The 25309-nt window shown below is 44.9% G+C and overlaps 1 protein-coding gene across 1 annotated transcript in view; it reads right to left on the bottom strand.

Annotated features, from left to right (window-relative positions):
• The window catches only part of LOC121289361 (regulator of G-protein signaling 8-like), a 47827-nt gene extending 23884 nt beyond the window's left edge, over nt 1–23943 (bottom strand). The window contains exons 1-3 of the mRNA XM_041208732.1: nt 23931–23943; nt 22931–23063; nt 22046–22160 (exon numbers count right to left, since the gene is read on the bottom strand). Coding sequence (XP_041064666.1) covers nt 22046–22160; nt 22931–23063; nt 23931–23943 — 261 coding nt within the window. The remainder of the gene's footprint in view (nt 1–22045; nt 22161–22930; nt 23064–23930) is intronic.
• Between the last annotated feature and the right edge of the window lie 1366 nt (nt 23944–25309).

The following is a 25309-nucleotide window of genomic DNA, read 5'->3' as shown; positions in this document are numbered from 1 at the left end:
TTCAATGCCAATGACCTCAATGACTTTGCCTGCATTGAAATCCATCTGCCACAATTCTGCCCATTCACTTCATCTGTTAAAGTCTCTTTATAATTTATGCCTCTACCTACACTGCTTACAATGTCGCCTATCTCTGCTCTGTTGGCAGATTTGGATATATGGCTTTCTATTGCATCATCTAAATTGTTAATGAATATAATGAATAGTTAAGGCTCCAATACAAATCCTCACGGGCCACCATTCATCACATCCTGTTAATTAGAATACCTGCTCATTTTCCCTACAGTCTGCTTCCGGCCACTCAATCAATTTCCTAACCAGGTCAATAATTTGCTTTCAATTCCTTTAACTTCAACTCGAATTAGCAGTTTCTTATAAGGGACCTTGTCAAATGCCTTCTGGAGTTGTTGTGATGTATAAGTTGTGATTGATAGAGATTGTTGGTGGGTGAGTGACAGAGGAGGGTGGTGAATTGTGTCAGGCTAATGGTTAATATGTGAGGACCTATATATGAATGTGCATTCACTGACCTGGACCACTTGTGGGGACATTGAACTTAATTCTTGCAGCACTGCAACCAGGTCCTCGGACTGTAGGTATACTCCTGGCATTGAGAGCAATGGCTATCTGATCCCACTGCCTTCTCAGTGTCTGTCTGGTGGGTCACCTGGCCTCTGAGGATAGAGGGCCTCACTCCTCCTGTCCACCTCCTGCCAAGGCATCCATTGCTGTATCAGAGAACTTTGGAGCCTGCTCTCTGCCTTGTTGCACCATATTGACTCTTCTTGCAAGCTAGCTGTTCTTCCCCAGCCAATCCCAGCACCTTCTGCAGCCAGAATACACCTCTCCTCCAAGAGGTCTAGGCTGGATTTAAATAGTGCAGGCTAGCTTTGATTGGTGAGAGCTGGTCCGATCCTGGACCCTCTATTGAGGCATGTAGCCACTTACCTTTAGCAGTGGACTGTGTACAGCTATTATTTAGCAGGCAGCACAAAGTTTTCTTGCCAAGCAATGGACATTGCGTCGGTTAATTTTTGTCACTGTGCCTATTTTCGGGCCTTGTCCAATTTTTCCCAATTGACTTTTGGAGTCATGAGGGAAAAGCTTCTTCACAAGTTAATTCATTTACTGAAACAGGAGAGGGAAACTAGAGAAAGCCTTTTTTGAAGCTTTAGGATGAATCAGGCTCCCTGTATTATAGTCTTTATGGCAGCCAGCTGCCTTTAGGGCTTCTTTAGACTCTGAGAGTACAAACGCATCTTTCTTCACACAGTAATGCTATATACTCAATATAGGTGCAGCAGTCATGCTGCCTGTGTTCTGAAATAACATAAACACCCACCTCTGTTCGCCTGAGGCAGTGTTCTAGCATGCTGTTGCATGGCTTATGGTTTAGGAGTTGAGTCATAACTAAAGTACATATGGAGATGTGGAGGTGTAATATGTGTATAAATATATCCTCCAGAAAACATGTGTTCAAATCCCACTATTGCAGTTTGAGAATTTTAATTCAGCTTAACAATCTAGAAATAAAACACTGCTGTCAGGTAAATTGATCATGACGCTGTGGGATTGTAGAAAAAGCCCAACTAGCTTTGTAGTTTTGTAGATTGTAGAAAAACCCAACAAAAGCCCAGGAATCACTTGCATTGGCTTCTCTTCCCGCTCCTGCTCAGTTATCTCTGGCCACCCCAATTCAGGATCTAACTCCTTCTTATTTCTCATCCACACGCTGCCTCTCTATGACAACATCCAAAAACACACCAACCAGGTTCCACATGCATGCTGACGACACTCAGCTCTTCCTCACCACCATCTCTTTCCACTGCCCCTGATTCATCACCATGGCATCTAGTGCCGGATGAGTGGATATTTCCTTCAACTATATGTCCTTAACCATTGACTCCATCCCTCGTTCTAGTCATTTTATGAGGCTGAACTAGACAGTTGGCAATCTTGGCATCCTATTTGACTTAGCAATCAGTTTTTCACCCCATATAAACATGACAACAGTGAGCACATTTGAAGAGTACTTTGTTGGCTATCAAGCGCTTTGGGGTGTTCTGAGTTTGTGAGGGCACCATATAACGTCTTTTACTTATATCCACTCCATCACCAAAACTGTCTATTTCCACATTTGTAACATCTCCTGCCTCTGCCCCTAAGTCAGCTCATCTGCTGCTGAATTCCTCAACTATGCCTTTGCTACCTCTGGACACATCTATTACAATGCTCTCCCAGCAGGCCTTCCATTGCCTACAAACTCGAGTTCATCCAAAGTTCTGCTGGCTGAGTCCTAACTTGCACCATGCCCTGTTCACCCGTCACCTCTGTGCTCGTATTTGCTCCTGACCTGTCAAAGTTGGAAACTTTGGAATCTTATTTGACCCTGAGAAGAGCTTCCAGCCACATATCCATGCCATCATTACCACTGTCTATTTCCAACTCTTTAGCGTCACCAGATTCCGCCCCTATTTGGGTACATCTGCTGCTGAAAGCCTCCTCCATGCCTTTGTTACCTCTAAACCTGATTATTCCAACACATGCCTGGCTAGCGTCCCACAGTCTACCTTCCATAAACTCTGCTGCCTGTGTCCTTACTCACGCCAAGACCTGTTTACATCCCTGTGCTTATTGGCTCATGGTCAAGCATCCATTTTAAAATTCTCAACCTTCATTTCAAATTCCTTCATGGCCTCACTTTCATCCAATATCTGTACCCTCTTCCAGTCCTATAACCCTCTGAAATCTCCACACTCCTCCAATTTTGGTCTTTAGATCATCCCTGATTTGTTCCATCGTCGGTACCATGCCTTTTGCTGTTTCGGCCCTAAGCTCTGGGTTTCCCTCCCTAAAGCTCTCTACCTTTCTACCTCTCTGTCCTCCTAAAAACCTAACTCTTTCATCTGTTTTTAATACCTTCTAACGTGGCTCGGTATCAAACTTTATTTGATAACACCACTGAGAAGTGCCCTGGAATGCTTTACTACATCAAAGGTGCTGTTTTGCCCTTTAAGGCAGGGAACATGCCATCCTTAACTGATCTGGCCTCTCTGTCCCTCCAGCGGCACATCAACATGGTTGATTCTTGATTCTTAGCCGTCTAAAGCTAAGTTAGCAAGTCATTCATTTCAAGAAGAAAACCGGAGCCACCTCCTTAGAATAACTCAGATGGTGCTGGCCTTGCCCATGTCCTGAGAATGAACATAATAAAAGGCTGGTCTGCAGTATTCATGTTGAAGTATTCATGAGATGATGCATATAATCTGCTTATTATGTATAAGAAAGATGCTTTATTTACATATGTTTCAATTAGAAAACATTTTTTTAAATAATGCAGAATAGCAAAAATTAACTTGGTGTCTTTCCTTAAGATCTTCCTTTGCCACCAGCCTTTCTGCTGTCAAAAGGATATGGAGGCTACAATCTGATTCTGGGTTGCTGTCAAAGCTGCTGTTGATCCAGTTTTGAGGTAGAAATGGGCTTACTGGAGTGACTTTTCTTCCCTTCCTGTGGGGAATTATATGCAACTTTCCCTTGTAGCACTGCTAGCTGAGAAGCTTAAGTTTCTGGCTATCAACAGCTGCAGATCTGTAGGGTAGGATGGGTTAAGGCTCAAGTATAACCTGCAAGGTTTACTCCGGTGTAAGCTTGAAGAGCAGGTGAAGGCACAGCCTGGAAGGAAATGGACTAGATTGCAGAATTGAAAGATTAGTTACCAATCTGGATTACCTAGCCACCACTTCTGTTGCGGGAATTGGGTTAGACTTCTCCAAAGACCTGCTTTCTCTCAGCAGCTGGAGATGTATTCCGAGTGATAAAAGCCAGTTTCTTCTCGAAACTAGAACAGATGTGACTTTTCAAACTTGTGGTGCAGCTGAGAATTTACTAGCATCTCAACTCCCATCCCACAAATTCTCATTTCCACAAAGGCAGGCGCACACTTCCTCCTAGGCTGTCTATGAGTTTGTCAAACCGAGCTGCATTGTTCTCATTGGCAATGTGCTCATCTCGCACGCACAATAAGTTTAGTTTAAACACAATACATGCTCTGTTACTCTTTCATAGTTTGCTATTAATAACACTAACAGGTGAAAAGTTCAGTTAGTTAGGTTCATGGATTAGGGAAGACTGTGACAATTCTAGGTGAGGCAATAGCACAGTTGCTTCAGCTGACAAGCTGCTCCTGCTTACACATCTAAATGATACAGCTGCAGGGCTATGAATGCTCCCAGACCCCATCTCCTTCACTTGTCTTTTCCTCCAGGTATAAATTATGATGGTGAAGCCGTAATGTCACTGCAGCAATCCCATGAAATAAGAAAATCCACAATGGGCAGAATTTTTAGCTCGGCCGATGTGAAATCGCGTGAGATGATGTCAGGCGAGGGTGATATTTTGGCTGGTGGGCGGGTGCAAAAGTCGGACGCACGCCCACCAACAATTAAAAGGCTAATTAAGGCTATTAAGGGTGCAATTGTCTCCCATTTTTCATGGTCCATCCAACCTTATGTTTGGCAGATGGGTGAATCAGCCAGGTGGACTTCGCATTTTTCATGAAACCTCATCCAAAGGCAGGATGAGGTTTCAGTTATTAAGCGAAACAAAAATAAAAATCAATGTGCAACTTTTTTTTAATCATGTGTATGTTCAGATGATGCTTGCTTGCTTGCTTGCACATTTTTTTTCCTGATTTAAAAAAAACTTTATTTGATGCTTTCCAGGTCTTCAGCTCCCTGAGGCAGCTCTCTGCCTTCAGGGGGCTTTCTGTCAGCGCTCGCCCATGCCCACACTGATGTTAACACCCACCCTCCTCCCAGCCCCACCCCCAACCCCGGCAGCGCTGAGCTTTTCAGCGCACGTTTCACACCAGCTGGCCGTTAATTGACCAGCCAGCGTGAAATCGCGGTTGGGAGCTGATCGTGGGCAGTGGACCCTTCCCCGGCCAATCCCAGGCCCTCTGATCACGCCTGCCTGCCAATCTAAAAATTCTGCCCAATAGAGTTTTAGAAGTTGCAAAAAGTTTAAAAGAAAAGTCGGGCTGGAAATAAGACCACTAAGGATGGACAGGATAAAATTACAAGCAACAATAATAAAATGGCAGAAATATTAAATAGTTACTTTGCTTCAATATTTACCCGGGAGGTGGATCGGATGGACATAATGTCAGAAGTTGAGATTAGAAATGATACAACTGCATTTAGCATAAAAAATGGAATATTAAGTAAACGAACTGAAGTCACAAGACAGTCTTGTGGAGTGTTGGGTAGTGTCCCTGTCTCTGAGCCAGAAGCTCCAGGTTCTATCCCACTTCAGGACCTGCTGGCTAGGTTGGTCACCAACCTGTAAATTCTTCCAATAGCGAGAATCTCTGAGTCAGTCATGCTTGTGGTGCCCCTCAAGCTACAGCCTCTGATGACAGGCTGATGGCCTATTCCAGGAAAAGCTAGCTATGCAAACAGACGTAAGCATGTGCTTTGTGTGCCTCCTGTGCAACTTGGTGTGGGGAGAAGAATCAAACTCACAGAGGATGTAGAGCTGGGTTTGAGCGGATTGCATCCACACATTTTAAAAGAATCTTGGGATGAACTATTACACATATTTAATAATTTGCCAGAAAAAGGTGTAATGCTAGAGGACTGGAGTTTAGCTAATATTTAAGAAGGGATATAGAGCATGTGCAAGGAACTATAGGCTAGCTAGCTTAACATCAGTGGTAGGAAAAATACTTCAATCCCTTTAGAGGGGGAAAATAGAAAAACATCTTGAAACCAAAAATATAACAAGTAGAGGAATTATGCTGAACTTATATGGAATCTTAGTTGGACTACACTGCGTAAAGTCTGGTCTCCAAATTGGGAAAAGGATATAGAGGCAGCTGAGAGGGTGCAAAAACAATTTACAAGGATGATGTAAGAACTGCGAAGTTATACTATAAGGAAAGGACTGACTGGCTGGGTCTCTTTTTTTCTTGAAAAGAGATCACTGAGGGGTGACCCAACAGAATTCTTTAAAATTATGAGAGGATTTGTTAGAGTATTCACAGACCAACACTTGTGAGGCAAAGCAAAAAACTGGGGATGCTGGAAATCTGAAATAAAAACAGAAAATACTGGAAAATTCAGCAGGTCTGGCAGCATCTGTGGAGAAAGAAATAGAGTTAACGTTTCGAGTCTGTATGACTCTTCTCTAATCGGATACTACTTTCAAAGAGCCGGCATAGTCACAATGGGCTGAATGGCCTCCTTCAGCTCTGAAGAAGGGTCATGCAGGCTCAAAACGTTAACTCTGTTTCTTTCTCTCCACACATGCTTCCAGACCTGCTGAGTTTTTCCAGCATTTTCTGTCTTTATGTACTATAACTATAAGATAGTCACCAAGAAACCAAATAGGAAATTGAGGCAAATAGTACAGATGCATTGAAGGGGAAGCTAGATAAGCAAATGAGGGAGAAGGGAATAGAGGGTTATGTTGATAGATGAAGAAGGATGGAGTTCAAGTGCAGCTGAAAGATTTGGCTTGTTTCTACACTAAAGATCCTTTGTAATTCTATGTAAAAGTAGCTCATCAGAATATTGTCCTGAATGTAACTTGGTATGAATTTTGCAAGTTTTGTACAATGTCTGCAAAGCCTGAGGGAGGAGTCAAGTTATTTTGGAATAAACACGTAGTGTGATATTTTTCAGTCATGCGTATGACAGCCAGATGTTTTTGTATGTGGATGCCCCCCCCCCCAGTAAATATTTATTTAACAAACTGTAGCTGAGAGGGGGAATGAAATTGAACTACAATGATTCTTTTGTATCAATTTTCTTCTACCCAGCCTTTCATGAAGGTGCTGACTCACACAAGGTATAGACCCAAGGGTGCCATTCCCTCTGTTACCCTGCGCTGATTGGCCATTCTCTATTAGTCTAGACTGGACCAAGGGATGTCTTTCAGTTTTTTTTAAGCTGTTTTGTGAATTTTATGCTCATCACTGTGAAAAATGTTAATGTTGAGGAATGGAGTAATACTTACTTTGGCTACTCTTTGTAGGTTAAGTGCAGAGTAAAGCTTCCAAGACCATCCATTAGTCCCAATCTCAGGACATCTCATGAAATATTTCTCATTTCCCAGTTTGAGGGTTTGACGTAATCGAAGGAGCATTGAGGCCAGTTCTACTTACTGTATTCTTGGAATTTGTGTCTCTTCAGAAGGTAAGCTGGACTGTAACCAGTAGCGAAACTAAACTGAATACTGAAAAATAATTGGTGAGAAAAACCAGGGGGGAGAGGGAGGAGAATTTTTTTCGCCTAACGAGTTGTCCTGACCTGGAATGCACTGCCTGAAAGGAGAGGTGGAAGCAGATTCAACAAAAGCTTTCAAGAGGGAATTAAATAGTTCCAAAACTATGGGGAAAAGCAGGGCAGTGGACTTAATCGGGTAATACCTTCAAAGAGCTGGTACAGTCACAATGCACTGTAGGATTCTGTGGTTCTATGAATACAGCAAGAGAAACAGTCAGTTTGCTCATGTTGCTCACTTTCTTAATACCAAGAAAACAGATGATGCTCCATTGACCGGTCTGAATCACATTTTACTATTTTTTGCATCCTTAACCATGGGAAACATTATTAACCATAATTTTCCAATAAAAGAAATGTCACACAGTGGGCTGTATTAAATGTATTTTCAACATTTTCTGTTCTTATTACAAGCTTTTCAGCGTTTGCAGTTTTTCCTTTTTATTTTGTTTCCGTTTGTCTTCTGAAAATGCCAACCTTGAAGAAGTTAGTCTTGTCATCATGAAACACTTATCTTTTCACCCTGACATCTGTGGATTCCTTCCCCTCCCTCTTTTCTCCCCTATTTGCCCAACCTTACTACCCAACCTGTTACTTCAGTCTCCAGTTCTGGCAGATACAACAATTTTAGATCATGCACTCAATATTCTCCTCCATCCCCACCCCCCTTTCCGATCCCCCATTTTTCCAATAATTTATATGGATTTTTCTTTTCCCATCTATTTCCATTATTTTAAATGTATTTCCACCCGTTGTTTTATTCTGCCTTTTAGTCTATTTCGATCCCTTCCCCCCACCCCACCCCCACTAGAGCTATCTGTACCTTTATTATCACATTCCTTAGATAATATCACCACCTTCAACACCTCTTTGTCCTTTTGTCTATGACATCTTTTGGTTATCTATTTTTGGCCCTCTATCCAGCTCTACTTGTCCCATCCCCTCTTAAACCAGCTTATATTACACCTCTTTTCTAGTTTTGAAGAGTTTTGAGGAGTCATACAGACTGGAAATGTTAACTGTGTTCCTCTCTGCAGATGCTGTCAGACCTGCTGAGTTTTTCCAGGTATTTTTGTTTTTGTTTTTGATTCTCTGAGAAGCCTGAGACTGCTGGAGGTAGAGGGAGTGCATAAGGTCGCTTTCCTGCCATGCGCTTTTTCCACAGCTAGGATCAGGATCTCACAGTGAGTTGTTGGGGGGGGTGCAGGGGTTATGGGGTCAGGAGGTTGTAGCGGTGGAAGGTGTCAGTGTAAACTCTCCGTGACTCAAAGTCCTGATACACCAACACATTTTATCATTGGCCGGCCTTAACAAGCATTTAGGTAGAGCAGGCCACCTGATTGAATAGCACCTTTAAGAACATTGTCAACGGCTCCCGTTAAATTTGGAACAATACTCTTGCAGTTCACTTGGTTGAAGAGAAAATGCTTAAGTTACAAACAAAAATTAAAAGATGAGCATTAAGAGAAACCTCATGATCAGATGAGAACATGCCCTTGTTTACATGGAGCGGAAAGTAAGTCTGGTGACAGGTGGGAAAGTTGGTGCGATTCCCAATGAGCAGTAGGACAGCTGAACACGCGTGGTCTTCCACTGTTCAACTCATTAATTAGGCACCAGCAAGGACCGTGTCGAATCTCATGCCAGGGCGGGCAGGAAGTCGCCTTCCTTGCTATTACCTCATGGGGTTGAAGGTCCAGGCACCATTTTTAAAGGGCAGCTGGACCAACATTCAATCATCGCAGGCTAGGAGCTCCACATTACTCCTCCAGAGTACTTGCAGCCGCAGCTTGTATTGGTGAAGTTGGCAGATGTGACCAACCACATCCCGGGACATATGAAGATGCTGCTGGCATTGCCTTTTGCTCATCTCTAGTTAAGGCCACTGCCAGAGTTACACTCAGGTTGGGTCAATGCTCGCCATTGTAGTGCACCATGTTCGCCAGCATCTTGACCTTCTTGAGGTCCTGCTGCTTCTTGCTGCTCAGACCCTTACTCCTCCTGGCCCTGTGCCAATCTGCGATGGGCCCTCCTTCTGCTCATCTGGATGAGAGCCATTACCAAGGTAGGGTTGCCTGCAACCTGCATCATCAACACCTCAGTGGATGTGTGAACGAATTGAAGTGATACATGGAGTGAGCATTTCCTTTACAGGTTTCCCTCCATCTCAAAGCCAGCAAGTAAGTGCTAAGCCCTTTGCCTGGCCTCCGTCTAGACATGGCATCCCCACCCCACCACTTCCTGGCAAAGGACATCCTGGAGAACCAGAGATGGGTGTTCCTCCCATTCATATATGAATGAGTATGGAGACATTGCTCTCTGACCAGGGTGATAAGAGCCATGTGCAAGAAGCCTCAAGTAAACACTTTTCCACATGTCTCCACTACCCTCGAGACTCTATAGAGAGAACTTTGCCTTGGCATCATGGAAAGACTAACCATCTGAACCCTTTTGGCCATGACTATTCACCCAGGAGGGTGGAGGTTTGGAGTCAGGAGTTGGCAGCCCTCCACCAGCCGTGCTCCTTGGAGGCATCCACCTCCCTCCCTCCCTTCATCCCTGCCTCTGACTGCAGCAGATGGCAAATGGCACAGAATGAACAGCAATTCCACACTTTACTGGGATCTCGATGTTATGAGACCACAAGTTGGGAACAAGCCTGTTGCAGTGCAGACTTCACCATAAAGAGAACACAAGTGAACATCTTTGACGTCCGGTTTATTCATAATTATTAGGGTGTCCCTTTAGTCGGCCACTTGTGCTGATCTTGAACTCCACCCACCCAAAAAGACCCTCCTCCCAGTTTGAGGGATCTCACTGACTGACTAACTACATGGTCAGGGTCAGTTTGAAAAAAGATGAGTGTCACAGTTCAAACTTGCTGCACCACCTTCTAACCTCCTCCTTTCACCTGCTAACTTCCCTCGTCACCACAGACACACCAAATCTCATCGTTCCTCTCCCCTTTGTCTCCCTTGAACCACCCCCCCTTACCTTGTACCCAATCACAAACCCCCTTCCTGTCCTCATGCCCACTCTGGTCCCGCCCCTTCATGTTATCCAAGCCGCCTGTCTTGTCTCCTTCTATGCCCCCCCACCTCTGATGAGACCTGCGCCTACCAGACTCTCACCCTGGACATATCACCCTACCTCATCCCACTCCTCTGCTGTGACTGTGACTGTTCCCTCCCATCACCAGTACTCTGAGCTCTCCCTCAGGGACTCTACCGTCGACACCACCGCCCCAACCCCCTAAGACACTTCCCCCTGCCCTCCCCCGGACATTTCCCCACCTCTCCCCAGGCACTTTCCCTCCATTCCTCGGACATTAAACTCCCCTTCTCCGGACACTGTCGCCACCATTCCCCTTGTAAGTCTGCCTCCCCTGTCCAGCTTGGCGCAGCGATGCAAAGGCACTCAAGTGAATTTATGTGAGGTCCGCAAGAAGGAGAATGCAACATCTACGGACCTCAATGTCATGGAAAAGGGAAAGCTCAGCAGGTGACCGCCATACGCAGTGGTAAAAATGAACATTCTAATTTCCCGTTGGCAGGGTGCTTAACTTAGAGGGTGAACTTAATTCTGGCGAGGTGCTTTTTAATGAGCATTCATGAGATGTTAATGCATTCCAATGGGCCTCCCAACATTGTGCGCCAGGAAACTCGGCCCACCTTGGGAGAACAAAAATCCAACAGTTTATCCTGCCGCCGGGAAACGGATTTCCTGCCTCCTGCCAAATTCAGTGTCCGGCCCACCATGATCCCCACTGCTGGCAGGTGTGGGAAATTCCACCCATGGTTCCCAAACCTTTAGTGAGGCCTGTGCATGTCAGCCGTGCGAGTCTCTTCAGCACCCAGCACAGCCCTGCCAGCAAATATGAGGCATCTTTGGGGCAAAAAACTCTTTCCTGTGTCGTCCAGTCCTTTCATTTACCCCCCAGTCCTACCTCCATACCCTAAGAAGAAGACCCTCGTACTGCATGAGCAAGTCCCATGTTAGACCTTGTACCTGCTCTCCGCTAGAATTTTCCTCCTTAGGTTTTTTGCAGCCAGGTTGTGGGAGAATTGATGAACCATCTTTCAGACAGCATGGGGGGTGGGGGGGTGGGGGGCCTTGTTAAACTTTGAAAGCCTATTTGATCTGCGATTTTGAGATCTTTGGAAAGTGCCCAGTTTGTCCTCCTAGTGTCTAAAGACAGGCAGTAACGGAAAGCCCTTCCTAGCTTTCATGTGAAAGCTATGTTGTGTGGGTTTTGAACGATCCCCCTCATAATTATAGCTTTGACATTTTGGAGTCAGGTTTTAAAAATGTTGTTTGTTTTTTGCTTTTGGATTTATTGTTTGTAATTCCTGATTTCCTTGGGCTTCTTTTTTTGGTTTTCACACTGTAAAGTCAGGAAACTAAAAATAACAGAATCTTGTTTTTATATTACAACATCACGTAGAAAGACATAATCGGATAAATGGAGGGATGATCAAAACCTTGAAGAGACAGGTTTTAGGGAGTGCCTGATCAAGGAGAAGCAGCTGGAGGTTGGGAAAGGAGATCTAGTATGAGGAATCTAGGCAGCACAGGTCAAGTGGTGAAGGAGAGATGCAAAGAGGCAAAGAGTTATGTGGGGAGGGGGTGCTCCCGCTGGAGGAGGTTACAGAGATAGGAATCAAGGGGAGAGACCCTGAAGGGATTTAAACACAGAAATAACAACTTTGGCCTGAATTTTTTCATCGCTGGGCGTGCGTGATCAGCAGGCCCGGAATCGGACGAGGAATGCACTTCCGCTTGAGATCTGCCCTCGACCGTGATCTTATGCTGGCTGGCCAATTAACCGCCAGCCAGGGTGAAATGCACCCTGAGAGAGGCTCAGCACTGCCAGTGGGGACTGGAAAAGTACGGGCACCAACGTCACTGCGGCTGCTGGTGAGCACTTCCACTCACCCTCCCTGAAGGCAGACAGACGCTTCAGGGAGCTGCAGACCTCCAAGTAATAAAAGGAAGCACAAAAATACTGCAAAACATGTCCATGCATCACAAGCAAGCACTGGAAAGCAGACTTCATTAAAAAAAAAACAGTCCAGAGATATTCCTTTTTATTTTAAATCCTAACGAAGATTTCATCCCGCCCTTGGATGAGGGTTCAGCAAAGATGTAAAGCCCGCCTGACTGACTGGCCTGTCTGCCAACTGTAAGGTTGGACGGGCCACGAAAATTGGCTGACAATTGGGCCGTTAATGGGCTTAATTGTCGGCGGGTGCTCTTCTGACTTATGCGCATGCCCATCGAGCAAAATATCACCATTGCTCATGCGGCTGCACATGTCTTCTCTTCCCATGGAATATATAAAACCCAGAACTCCATGAAGGAATGCTGCCACTTGTACTGTTACAGCAATGACCGGACAAAAACAACTATATGTGCTGCCATTAATCTAATCATTTTTAAAATAAGTGATGCTTCTATTGACAGTAACTTGCACTAGATTCATCTAAAGTACATTTTCGCTTTCCCCACATTGAGAAAACAATAGTGAGTGTTTGAAATATCTTGATATACTTTTTCATCTCAAAGTGCGGATTTCACACCCTGGCTCCTGTGTGCATCTGTCATGTTTACTTGTCATCACTGTTAGTAACCTTTAAGACTGTGGGTGTACAGCGGGCAGATCAGACTTCTGATATAGCAATGTCATCAGAATCGCATGTCTCTCCTGGCTGATTGAGGTTGTAAAAGTTTCACATTTGCCCCAGCATGTCTGTATCTTCAACCTCAGCAGAGCACAGGAGAAAACAGATTCCATCTCACACGAAATGCAACCATTTTTGCTCAAATTAATTCCGAATTGACAATTGGGACGCAAAATTCTCCATCATCCATTCCTGTCATGAGTGCATCTCACAACAGGAGGGTTTCACCTTGTAGAAAGTGTTGGCTTCACTGCATGATAGTGAGTCCTCCTACCTTTCAAATCCACCAAAGGTTTGACCTCATGATAAACTCAGGTTCATAGAGGACACAATTTTGTGCGGGGGTAGGGCAAAATGGGAGATAGTGAATTAACAGCATCCACAGTGGGAAGGCAAACCAGGCGGCCTGTGAAAGAAGCTGCTGGATCATGAATGCCCACTTTGCCCTTCCATCCAAGGCTAATTCCAGCTAATTAATGCTAAGGAAATGTGATGTTACACTGCTTACTCAGGTAAGCAATCCCACAGCGTTATCTGACTAAGAATAAAGGAACACAGTATCTAATCGACATTCTCTTCTAACCGGAAGTAGATTATGTGGTCTTTCCTTAATATATTGTTTTCTGTGTATAAATTGCCTACCGTGTTTGCCTATGGGATTGCATCTCCAATGTAACCTTTTGTTTATAAAGTGATTTGGTACAGTTATGATGCATCAGAAATGTAAATTCCTCTTTAAGTTAAATGAAATATAAATTGCACCCAAATGTATCCCAATTGATTTACTTTCTCCCTTTGCTGGTTTCTTTGTTCTTCTGTTTTAATATAATAGCAGGTTAGTTGTGACATCGTTAGGCATCCTACTTTGTCTATCCAATTGCATGTGATGAAGTCAAATGCTTTGCTTTGATAACTCAGCGTATTTATCCAGTCGCTGAGTCACACAGGGCAGTAAGATCACAGGTCTGATCACTCATTGTCCTGAGTTAACTGGTCTTGGATGGGGCAGTGATAATTGGCACAAGATTAGAGAGTTGAAAATCAGTCACACTTTTCTTGTTAATCCCCACTGACAGAAGTTCAAAGGTAAACATCAGGTGAGGACATCCTCAGACCTGGAGGTTATGTTCCCTGTCCCTCAAACCACATGCCACCTCCCCCCACCCCACCAATCCCTGTGACCAGATATCTGTGCTAATAATCTTCCAGCAATGATGGTCACTAGAGCAAGGTACCAATGGCTGGCTGGTTCTAACAGAACCATATACCATAAGGAGTACATGGGGAAGGAGAGAAAAGGCAAAGACTATGATACCAGGGTTAAGAAGAGTGGAAGAGTGGTGGAAGAATCCAGAACAATGCGGCATAACTTTAAAATTAGAGCCAGGCAATTCAGGGAAATGCTGGGAAATATATCTTCATCCAAATGGTAGTGGAAATCTGAAACTTTCTCCACGAAAAGCTTTTGAAGCAAGGTCAGGTGAAAAATTCAAAATTGCGGTAGATAGTTTGGGATATTAAGGGATATGGAATCATCTGACAGGTCGATGGAGTTAAGGCATAGGCTGGCCATAATCTAACTGAATGGCGGTAGAACACGCTCAAGGAGCTGAATGGCCTATTCTTGTTCCAATGTCCTTCTCTGTTGTCTGTTAATGCCGGCTTTACCTCAATGAGAAAGATGCTGATTATCTACCAGACTTTCAAAGAGCATTATCATACAGGCGTGAAAATTCTGTGACCAGATTGCATCAAAGGCTGCAGGAGTATTCTCTACTTATTGGCATGTCTGTTCCATCTGTTAATCTTCAAGGTATGTGCTAAACACCTGGCATTTTTGAATGACTGCCAAGGACATGTTGTCCTTGCGATTTTGTTCTGCTGCCTTTATTAATAGAAATCTTTTTGATACAGTGAACAAAAACAAGTACTTTTATTACAGTCCACTCTGTTCCCTGGCTGCTTTATGCTATGATTTGGCACCAAGCTTGTATCACAGCCGTATGTTTGACAGCTGCTTTGCGTGAGTCCATGTTGCGCTCCCTTGTGATCAGACCACATCTCAGTGTGTAATAAGCAATATTGTCCTCTGTGTTTCTCTGAACTTCAAATGGACAGCGGTGTGGAATGGAGTAAAATCTAGACAAATGACTCACAGCCTTCCTTGCACGATTTTTGATGACTAAATATAGGAGGGAGCAAATATGTGCAAATCATGATTTGCCTGCTTCCCTGGGTCATTGGATGTAATTAAGAGTTGTGCCTGCTCTTAATTTGACTACTCTCCTACACCATGGGCTGGATTTTACGCTTTCCGATGGGATGGGGAAGGCAGAATGGGAATTGAGTGACCCGCTCTCTCTTGCCCCGCCATTCCAGCATGGCGAGTGAAGGCTCGGACAGTCGGTTAGCGGCCGCTCGGTGGGTGGGGAGCAAATTTGGTTGGAAAGGGGTCTCCACGCGCAATCAGGCAGTTAAGGCTGGGATGTCAGGTGGGAGAGAAGGCTTAGGCCGTGAACCGGAACTTAGCCCTGGCCATCAATTTGAAGACCCCCTGCCCTCTCACTCACCCCTACTTATTAAAAACAGAGAATAAGTAAAGTCTAATAACATCCAAATAATTGCCATCTTCACCAGCAGATTATGCTACTACATACAGCTGTGGTCTCACTTGCAGGCCTTTTCATCTGCCCTGGTGCTACCTCCTAACACCTGGCATTAATCACTCCCAAACGCTTACCCGCCCGACTATCGAGAAATGGAGCGGGCAATGAAAAACTGGAGTCAATTGGCTCAATGGCTTGTTAATTGCTTTTGTTCAAAATGGCGGACGGGCTTCTGATTTCAGTGCCTACTCACCTTCCACAATATTGGAGACTGGCGGGATAACGTCGGATTGCTGATCCCGACATCACCTCGTCATATTTTATGTAAGCGTGGTGGTGGTGGTGGGGTGGGGGGGGGAGTGCAGCCCACCCAATGTCCGGCCGTCAAATGCAGCCCTATGTCTCCTCCATTCACCTCTGCAGCACCCATTTCAGTTCTGCTCCGACTTGTCCCGAGACAATCGCTGTATCTCCTCAACCAGCTTTCCATCCTACATCTCCGCTTCATTCTAAGTCTTCCCCTAATTGTCATCTACCAGCAAGCCTTAAGCCACATCATTTGTGACTGTGGGGTCAGCTAAGTTAATGATAATCAGTTCAACCTCTTCACCCACTCATTGTCAATTTTATTACAATTGCGGTGCTCCCTGACTATCTTTGTGATAATTCCTAGAATGGGGTCATTTGGTCTCATTATTCCGGTTCTTTGAAAAAGCAATCCAATTAGGTTCACTCCCAGGCTCCTCCAGATAGCTCTGCAACTTTATTTTCCTTTTCAAGTACTTATGCAATTCTGTCTGGAAAGTTATAATTGAAGCTCCTTCCTCCAGGCCTCCAGATCATAACAAGTCATTGCACAATGCCTACCCTGTCCTGTCTCTAATTCTCCGGTGGAGGCTGCGGTCAGGAACTCTCATTCATGTGGACTTTCTCATAATATCAACAAATCCAAAGAGAAAATAAATGTAATTAAGCACGCATTCAAATGCATCTATATAAATTACAGGTTTAATAGCATGGAAATGTAGTTTTATTAGTTGGCTTGCACAGGTGGTTGCTTGTAACACAGGTAAATAGCTTTGCAAATAAGACATCCTGCATAACATAGCAACACTACAGGGTATTATTGTAGATCCGTCGTCACACAGTAACATTGGCAGATGTTGCTGTTTAACCACACTGTGGGGAGAAAAGTGGCGTCATTCAGGGATAGAGTGAGGAAGGAAGGGATCGAGATAGAAACATGCTGGGGCTAGATTTTAGTGCTGAAATGGGGGTGTGATTGGAGGATGAGAAATGTGGAATTTCCTGTCACTTCCCTGCCGCAGCCCTGACCCCCAGCCATTTCCCTGGAGCTCAGGTCGGGCATGGAACAGCTACCCACCCCCCAGCAGCAGGTAAGTTGTTGAGGTAATTAAGGGGCCAATGTAAAGGGGACACGTTACAAATGAGACTTCAACATTTTTATTTTATTTTTAATTCCTGTTGGAAACCTCATCCCGCCCGTGGATGAGGTTTCATAAAAAATCCAAGGACCACTTGGCCTTTTCGTCCGCCCGCCAACCAAATGGTTGGACAGGCAGCGGAAAATCCGAATGGATGAATTGATTAAGGGCCTTAATGGGCCTTTTAACTGTTGGCGGGTGCACTGCCACCTCTCACACGTGCCCACTGAACAAAATATCGCGAGAGAGTGATGGCATCGAGATGCTTGTCCTAGGTCATCGGGCACCATTTCACTCTCGTTCGGGTTGACGAGAGGAAAATTCTGCCCTAGGATTTAAATTCAAATCATGGCTTAATTTTATACAAGAGGAATGTGTGTCAAAGTAATTATAGAACCGGTTGCCAAAAATACATTTTCATGATGATTGATGCACAAATGACGCTTTGTTCGCTTTTAGTTGTTTAGGTGATCGTGGTCACATTTTTATTCACGTCATAGATTTTTTTTTTTTACTGTTGATAAGGTATGAAAATATTTGCAATGTGCAGTGTTGCAAGGGCCAAGTGACAGAGTTACCCATATCTCTTTAATTTGTCACTGTGTGCTTCCAATATATTCAGGTCAATGATCTCACTCATTGTAATCTTTAACTCATTGGAATATCTGTCCTGATGTTTGAAGCATTGCTTATATATTTTAACAACGCAGTATGATAATTGTAAGTGGTGCAAACTGCTGTGCACCATTAAGGTAGACTAATGGTGTTTCACAGAATCACAGAATTTTTACAGTGCAGAAGGAGGCCATTCAGCCCATTGTGTCTGCACTGGTTCTCTGAGCATTTTAACTTAGTGCCAATCTCCTGCCTTTTCCCTGTAACCCTGCACATTGTTTCTATTTAAATAATCATCTAATGCCCTCTTGAATGCCTCAACTGAACCTGCCTCCACCACACTTCCAGGCTGTGCATTCCAGACCCTAACTCCTTACTGTGTGAAAAAGCTTTTTCTCACCTCGCATTTGCTTCTTCTACAAAATACTTTAAAACTGCCCTCTGGTTCTCGATCCATTTATGAGCAGGAACAGTTTCTCCCTATCTACTCTGTCCAGACCTCTCATGATTTTGAAAACTCCTATCAAGTCTCCTCTTAGCCTTCTCCTCTCCAAGGAAAACAGTCTCAACTTCTCCAATCTTTCCTCATAGTTGAAGTGTCTCATCTCCAGACCATTTTCGTAAACCACTTGTGCACTCTCTCCAATGCGTTCACAACCTTCCTATAATGTGGCACCCAGAACTGTGCACAATACTCCAGCTAGGTCTAACCAGTGTCTTATATAAGTTCATCAAAACCTCCCTGCTCTTATACTCTATGCCCCTGTAAATGAAGTCTAGAATACTGTATGTTTTAGTAATAGCTCTCTCTACCTGTCCTGCCACCTTTAATGATTTAAGTACATATACACCCAAGTCTCTCTGTTCTTGCACACCCTTTAGAATAGTACCCTTTATTTTATACTGTCTGTCTATGTTCTTTGTACCAAAGTGCATCACCTTGCAGTTCTCTACATTGAGCTCCATCTGCCAATTAATAATAAACTTGGTGAATTACTGTAGGAGAGCAATGTTTCTACTTGCTTCAGTTAGTTTTGAGCCCAGTTTGAGTGGCTGGACCAGCACAACAGAGCCCTTGTGCTTAGCACAATCTCTTAATAGGGTTCAAGATTCAATTCACTTGAATCAGGCCCTGCCCACAGAAACGGTCACACCCGCCCCAATGATTCCATTGGTTAGGGAAGACTCTTCAAGTTGCACTCACTGGGGTTAATGTTTTGGCCCAATGGGAGACCGGGCACGGAGGTGGGTGGGATTGGAATTTCACACCGTCGACTGCTCCATCCCACCCGGATGACTGTGCAGCAGGGCTACCTGCCTGCAAGCAGCGGTTACCAATTGACCTTGTTAAGGACTTATTAAGGCCTAAAGTTGTGAGGAAGAAATAAAGAGTGGGATTTTTCAGCTCCGCCCGCCGCTGGGATTGTCCAGCCCCTGCGGAACATCAGTGGACTGTCGGCTGGGTTGCCGATTCTCCCAGCCACGTTGGGTCCGGAAAATCCCAGCCCAAAGGCCAGGATTTTCCCCTCAGCGATTTGGGGGCAGGGCCCGGTCACTGAAGGGAAGGTGAGACGGGATGACGTCGGGAGGAATCCCCTTCATCATCCCGGTCCCTTTAAATTTTCAGGAAGGCGGGTGGACAGCAAGATTAGCTGACCACCCACCGACCTGTCAGTGGCCAATTGAGGCCATTGACAGGCCAGTTAAGATAATTAAAGACCTGCCCGTCCAAGCTTAAGGCTGGTGGGCAGGCCAGGAGTCCCAGTGGGCTCCAGCTTATTCCTGAAACTTCATCCACTGGCGAGTGACATTGTCACATGGGGGGGGGGGGTGGGGAATCATGTTAATAATTTTAATATTTATCTATTTTTAGAGTTTACTTACCTCTTACGAATCTCTCTGAGACAGGACTTTGCCTCAGGGAGCAGAGAGAAAGAGCGCACTTTGACAGATGGGGATTCCTGTCGGACAGGCTGCTGGGTGGGGCCTTAATTGGCCCGTCCACTCAAAATGGCGGCAGGCCCTGTTTCGGTGGTGGGGGTCGGCTGTCCGCCCACCGCCAAGCCGGTGGGGCCCGCACGCTGACCAAGGGCAAAATTCTGCCCAAAGAGTCTGCAAGGGATATAGACAGGTGGAGTGCGGGGGGATAATTTTGGCAGACGTGGGAAAATGTGAGGTTATCCACTTTGGCAGGAAGAATAGCAAAGCAGGATATTACTTAAATGGAGAGAGAGTGCAGAATGTTGCAATACAGAGAGTGACCTGGATGTCCTGCTTCATGAAGCACAAATAGTCAGCATGCAGGAACAGCAAGTAATTAGGAAGGCAAACATCCTTTATTGCAAGGCAGATGGAGTATAAAAATAGGGAAGACTTGCTACTATAGTACAGGGCATTGGTGAGATAACACCTACAGTACTTTGTACAGTTTTGGTCCCCTTACTTGAGGAGGGATATAACTGCATTGGAAGCAGTTCAGAGAAAATTCACTAGGCCGATTCCTGGGACGAGGGGTTTGTTTTATGAAGAAAGCTTGAGCGGTTTGGGCCTATACACATTGGAGTTTAGAAGAGTGTGAGGTTCTCTTATTGAAATACATAAAGGGGGCTTGGCAGGGTAGACACTGAGAGGCTGGGCAGAATTTTGCCCTTGGATGGTGGGTGGGCCCCACCGGCTCGGCGGTGGGCGGACAGCCGCTCCCTCCCGCCACCGAAACGGGGCCTGCCGCCATTTTGAGTGGGTGGGCCAATTAAGGCCCCACCCAGCGGCCTGCCCGACAGGAATCCCCATCTGTCAAAGTGAGCACTGCTCCCTGAGGCAAAGTCCTGTCTCAGGGAGATTTGTGACAGGTAAGTCAAGTCTGAAAATAGATAAATATTACAATTATTAACATGAGGTGGGTCATGTTAATAATAAACACTTAAAAATTTATTACGTTTTTATAAAATGGACATGAAACTTTATCCCACCAGTGGATGAAGTTTGATGAATAAGCTGGAGCCCGCTGGGACTCCTGGCCTGCCCGCCAGCCTTAAACCCGGACGGGCAGGCTCTTTAACAAGGTTAATGAGCCTGTCAATGGCCTCAATTGGCCATTGACAGGTCAGCGGGCGGACAGCTGATTTCGCTGTCCGCCCACCTTCCTGAATATTTAAAGGGACCAGGTTCCTCCCGATGTCATTCCACATAATTTTCCCCTCTGCAAGCGGGCCTCGCCCCCAAATCGCTGAGGGGAAATTCCTGGCCAATGTTTCCTCTTGTGGGGGAGTCCAGAACTAGGGAACACAGTTTAAAAATAAGGGGTCTCCCATTTAAGACAGAGATGAAAAGAAATGTCTTCTCTCTGAGGGTATTAGTCTTTGGAATTCCCTTCCCCAGTGGGCAGAATAGATTCAAGCCTGTGTTAGACTGATTTTTGATTGACAAGGGAGCTCAAGGGTTATGGGGGGAAGGCAGGAAAGTGAAGTTAAGACCACAATAAGATCAGCCATGATCTTATTGACTGGCGGAGCAGGTTCGAGGGGCCGAATGGCCTACTCCTGCTCCTATTTGTTATGTTAGGTGATATTATTGTCAGAGGCTGACTGGAATTTTCCAGCCAGCCTCCATATCCCTGGACATGTCAGGAAACAGTGTAGCTGACAGGAGACAGCTTTCCCCCTTCCTCTGCCTGCCTGATTCCAGCTACAGCCCCTGGCTGCCTTGAGGGGAGGCTGCACCTCCACAACAGTGGGCTGGCTGCTCAAGCTATTTTTTTTACTTCACGTTTAAAAACATTGGGGAGAGGACACCTCCATTACGGAGTGCCCTTTCTCTCCCTTACCTTGAAAAGCTAGCTCCTGCTCCTTCTGATTTGGAACCCTTCAGTTTGAGATCCCACCCACCATCCTAAATTGGATTGTGAGTTTGCTCTTTGTCCATTAATGGTCCAATTCGGGGAAAATCACATTGAGTGAGTGCTCCCCCACACGCTGTGGGTTTTTGACTCCAATTGAAGCCCATGGCCCATTATTTCAGGTGCACAGGAACTAGTAGGCACATTTTAGAATTAGTTTTGTATCCAGAATTATCCAATTTACTAAGAAACTGACTAGTGTACGTCAATGAAACTATTTAATGGCCCAGTATACCTTTTGCTAAGCACCTTTCAGTGCTTTTAAATCAGCTTACTCATGGGTGGAGGACTCGCCACCTTTATTTCAGATGCTTATTTTTTGGCGATAATCCCGCCTTCAGTGGCATTGATAAAATTGCACCAGTTTACCGCGCTCTGAAGAGGAGTCATACAGACTCAAAATGCTAACTCTGTTTCTCTCTCCACAGACACTGTCTGAACGGATGAGTTTTTCCAGCATTTTCTGTTTTTATTTCAGATTTCCAGAATCCACAGTGTTTTGCTTTTACCAGGTTACCACTGTTAAATACATAAAGGAATACTTCATAATAGAAAGAACAAAAAAGGAAAAATTATGTTCTATTAAGCTACGCGATGAAGCCGGCTCCTGGACAACTTTCCGTTTGTGATTTCTGAAAAATAACTTTAGCAGGAATTTTAGGAGTAACTCAACCAGCAACAGTTTCAAGGGCATTTTGGGTGCAATTTTCTATTTGTGCCCAAAGGAGAATTTTGACTCTTGGACGTTAATTTGAGGAGATCGATTCATGTGAGGCGCAAAATAAATCAGCAAGACCAGTGAAGGAAGATTCATTGTTCATCACTTCTATTCCCTAAGTTGACCCTGAGCCAGAACTTTTCCACGAGTGGGTGGGCGCGTGCCGGACCCACTTGAGCGTAAAGTGAGGCACCATGATGTCGGGCGAGCATCCCGAAGTCATCGCGCACTCCTGCGATATTTCGGTCGGTGGGCACGTGCAGGAGTTGGCAGCGCGCCCACCGACAATTAACAGGCATATAAAGGCCATTAAGGTAACAATTAAATGCAGTTTTTCGCTGCCCGGTCAACCTTATGGTCGGTGGGCAGGTGAGTCGGCCAGGCAGCCTTTGGAATTTTTATGAAACCTCATCCACGGGCGGGATGAAGTTTCTATCAGGAATTAACAATGAAATAAAAATGTTGAAATCTCATTCATAATGTGTCTCCGCACATGACAGGACTTGTTTTTAACTTTTTCAAATTCTTTCTTTATGCTTTTAAAGTTCTTCAGCTCCCTGAGACACCTCTCTGTGCCTTCAGGGAGCTTTCAGTGCGCGGGCTTGGCTCATGCGCAAACATCAGCGCTCGCCCTCCTCCCACCCCCCACCCCGGCGGCAATCAGCGTTGCAGCGCGTGATTTACGCTGGCTGGCTGTTAATTGCCCGATTGCGGGTGGTGGTGGGTTTCATGACCCCTCCCAGGCTCTCCCGCCGCTCCTGCCCAACAAAGTTAAAACCTTTCCCCTGATTTTCTGAATTTACTATGATCAGATTTACTAGAACATTAAGAAAGACAATACTTGGATACTCAAGAGGTAACTGAGCAGTGATCACCCACAGCTGGGAGCATCATCAGTTAGTCGTGAGGTCTGGATTAACTCAAATATCACGAGCTAGAAATTAAATGAAACCCATCTGAATTTGGCAAAGCAGGTCACACACACGTTTTCGTAAGGGGAGGAAACAAAATAGCAAGAGATCAAACCAATTTCTGGGAAATGTGTTTGACAGTTGGTAGTGGGACTGGTTCTGAGCTGAGCACCGATATTAGCTTTCTCATCATAAGTAAAAGTACTGAGTTCGGCATCTTCCTTTAAAGGTGCCCAACATGTTTATTTTCTGTCAGCCTTGATATTTTACAGTCTTAAGAGGAATGAATTTTAGCTTCCGGTCAGATGTGTTTCTAGTTTATTGAGCTGAAATTATAAAGGAATCTTCCTGCTTCTGGTTGGCAGACTGTTAACGTCAACAGAAGCACATGATCCGAGTGCTGAATGCAGAGGCTTCTGCTTATGTTATGCATTGAGGTCAAAGTCGATTGGTGAATTTTGTTTTGTTTTATTTAATTTCCTAATTGGATAGGCTCAGGCACGATCAGCTGGATAACCACCTTCTACGTCATTCTATGATATCGTTTCATTGTTCACACATTTTGCCTGCACAGTGAATAAAATTATGTGAACGGTGGATACACGAATGCTAGACATTATTGAATGACAAATCATGTGAAGCGGCTCACGTTCCCCTTGTATGGGCCTCTGATGAAGATCCCCACTGGAAACGTGTGTTCAGAAAATCGGATCCATTCTCTATAAATGTTGCAAGCTCTGAGGTCTAATTTTAACATCAGTACCACCACTTACCTGTTTCTGTCATTTTGAGGCTTGATGGCTTCAGTCACATGCCATTGGCAAACGGTGAGCCACCAAGTGGGCCTCCTGCTGCTGCTGGTGGCTTGAGGGCAGGAACTCAGCCTCTCTGAGCCAACAACAATAACAACTTACAGTGCCTTTAATGTAATTGAATGTCCCAAGGCACTTCACAGGAGCATTATAAAACATAGTACGACTCCAAACTATTTAAGGAGATATTAGGGCAAATGACCAAATGTCAGGCCCAAGGTGTAGATTTTAAGAAACGGCTTAGAGGAAAATGAGGTAGAGAGGCTAAGAGGTGTAGGGAGGGAATTCTAGAGCTTGGGGCCTAGACAGCTGAAGACCTGGCCTGTGGAGCAATTACAACTGGGATGCCCACGAGGCCGGGATTAGGAGAGCACTGGCTGTTAGTCAGAGCTCAGGGACAGAGGCAAGGCAACACAATACCAGGGGGAGACCTTTCAGGCAAACAGTTGGTCAGAGCTTTTTAGTGGGCCCAGGACATTAGAAAGAAAGAACGTGCATTAATATAGCGCTTTTCATGACCTCACGGCACCCGAAAGTGCTTTACAGTTAAATAAATCCTTTTGAAGCATAGTCACTGTTGTAATGTAGGAATCATGGAATAATTTGAGCACAGCAAGGTTCCACAAACAGCGATGTGATAATGCCAAGATAATGTTTTATTGATGTTGGTTGAGAGATAAATATTGGCCAGGTCACCATGGAGAACTCCCCTGGTCTTCTTCCAAGAATTGTCATATGAGATTTCACCACCTTGCAACGTCCTTCTCTGCCTTCAAAATCTTTTCCAAACCCCTTCCCTTGGATCTTGCCTTTGGTTCACCACCTTGCCTGGTCCTCAAACCCTGACCTGTTGACTGGTCCACTGTTCTGCTGACTCAAGATTTAAAAGCACCTTCCTATTCTTGAGGAACATCAATGTCCTCTCCTCACATCAGTTCCCCGATCTTACTTTAGTATCCTTGAGTCACCACCAGCCAGCCACCTACTCCCACTGCTGGACCCACCCCCGGGATGGCACACTGCATCTGAACCAGACTGTGGCATTTAAATGATGTTAATTTCAACATGATTGCGTCACTGACAAAGCACAGGCCACAAAGGTGGGATCATCAGAATAGACGAAAGGTTTCCTTTACTCTGCTTGCAAGCAAGATTGGACGTGATATAAAGTAACTCATTAGATGCATAGCGTGCAATTCTGATCGAGATTTCATCTTTAAAGCTGGCATCATAACCAAAAACATCATGTGACATTGCAACACACATAAGAGAATTTCTGACAGTACAATGGAGAAGAGGGGTTGAGTAAGGAGATGATGGATGCTGAAAATTAAATACCC

This window comes from Carcharodon carcharias, chromosome 16 (genome assembly GCF_017639515.1).
Source record: "Carcharodon carcharias isolate sCarCar2 chromosome 16, sCarCar2.pri, whole genome shotgun sequence".
NCBI lineage: Eukaryota > Metazoa > Chordata > Chondrichthyes > Lamniformes > Lamnidae > Carcharodon > Carcharodon carcharias.
Note: the sequence above shows the minus strand (reverse complement) of the source record. Positions and strands in the feature narration are given on the sequence as shown.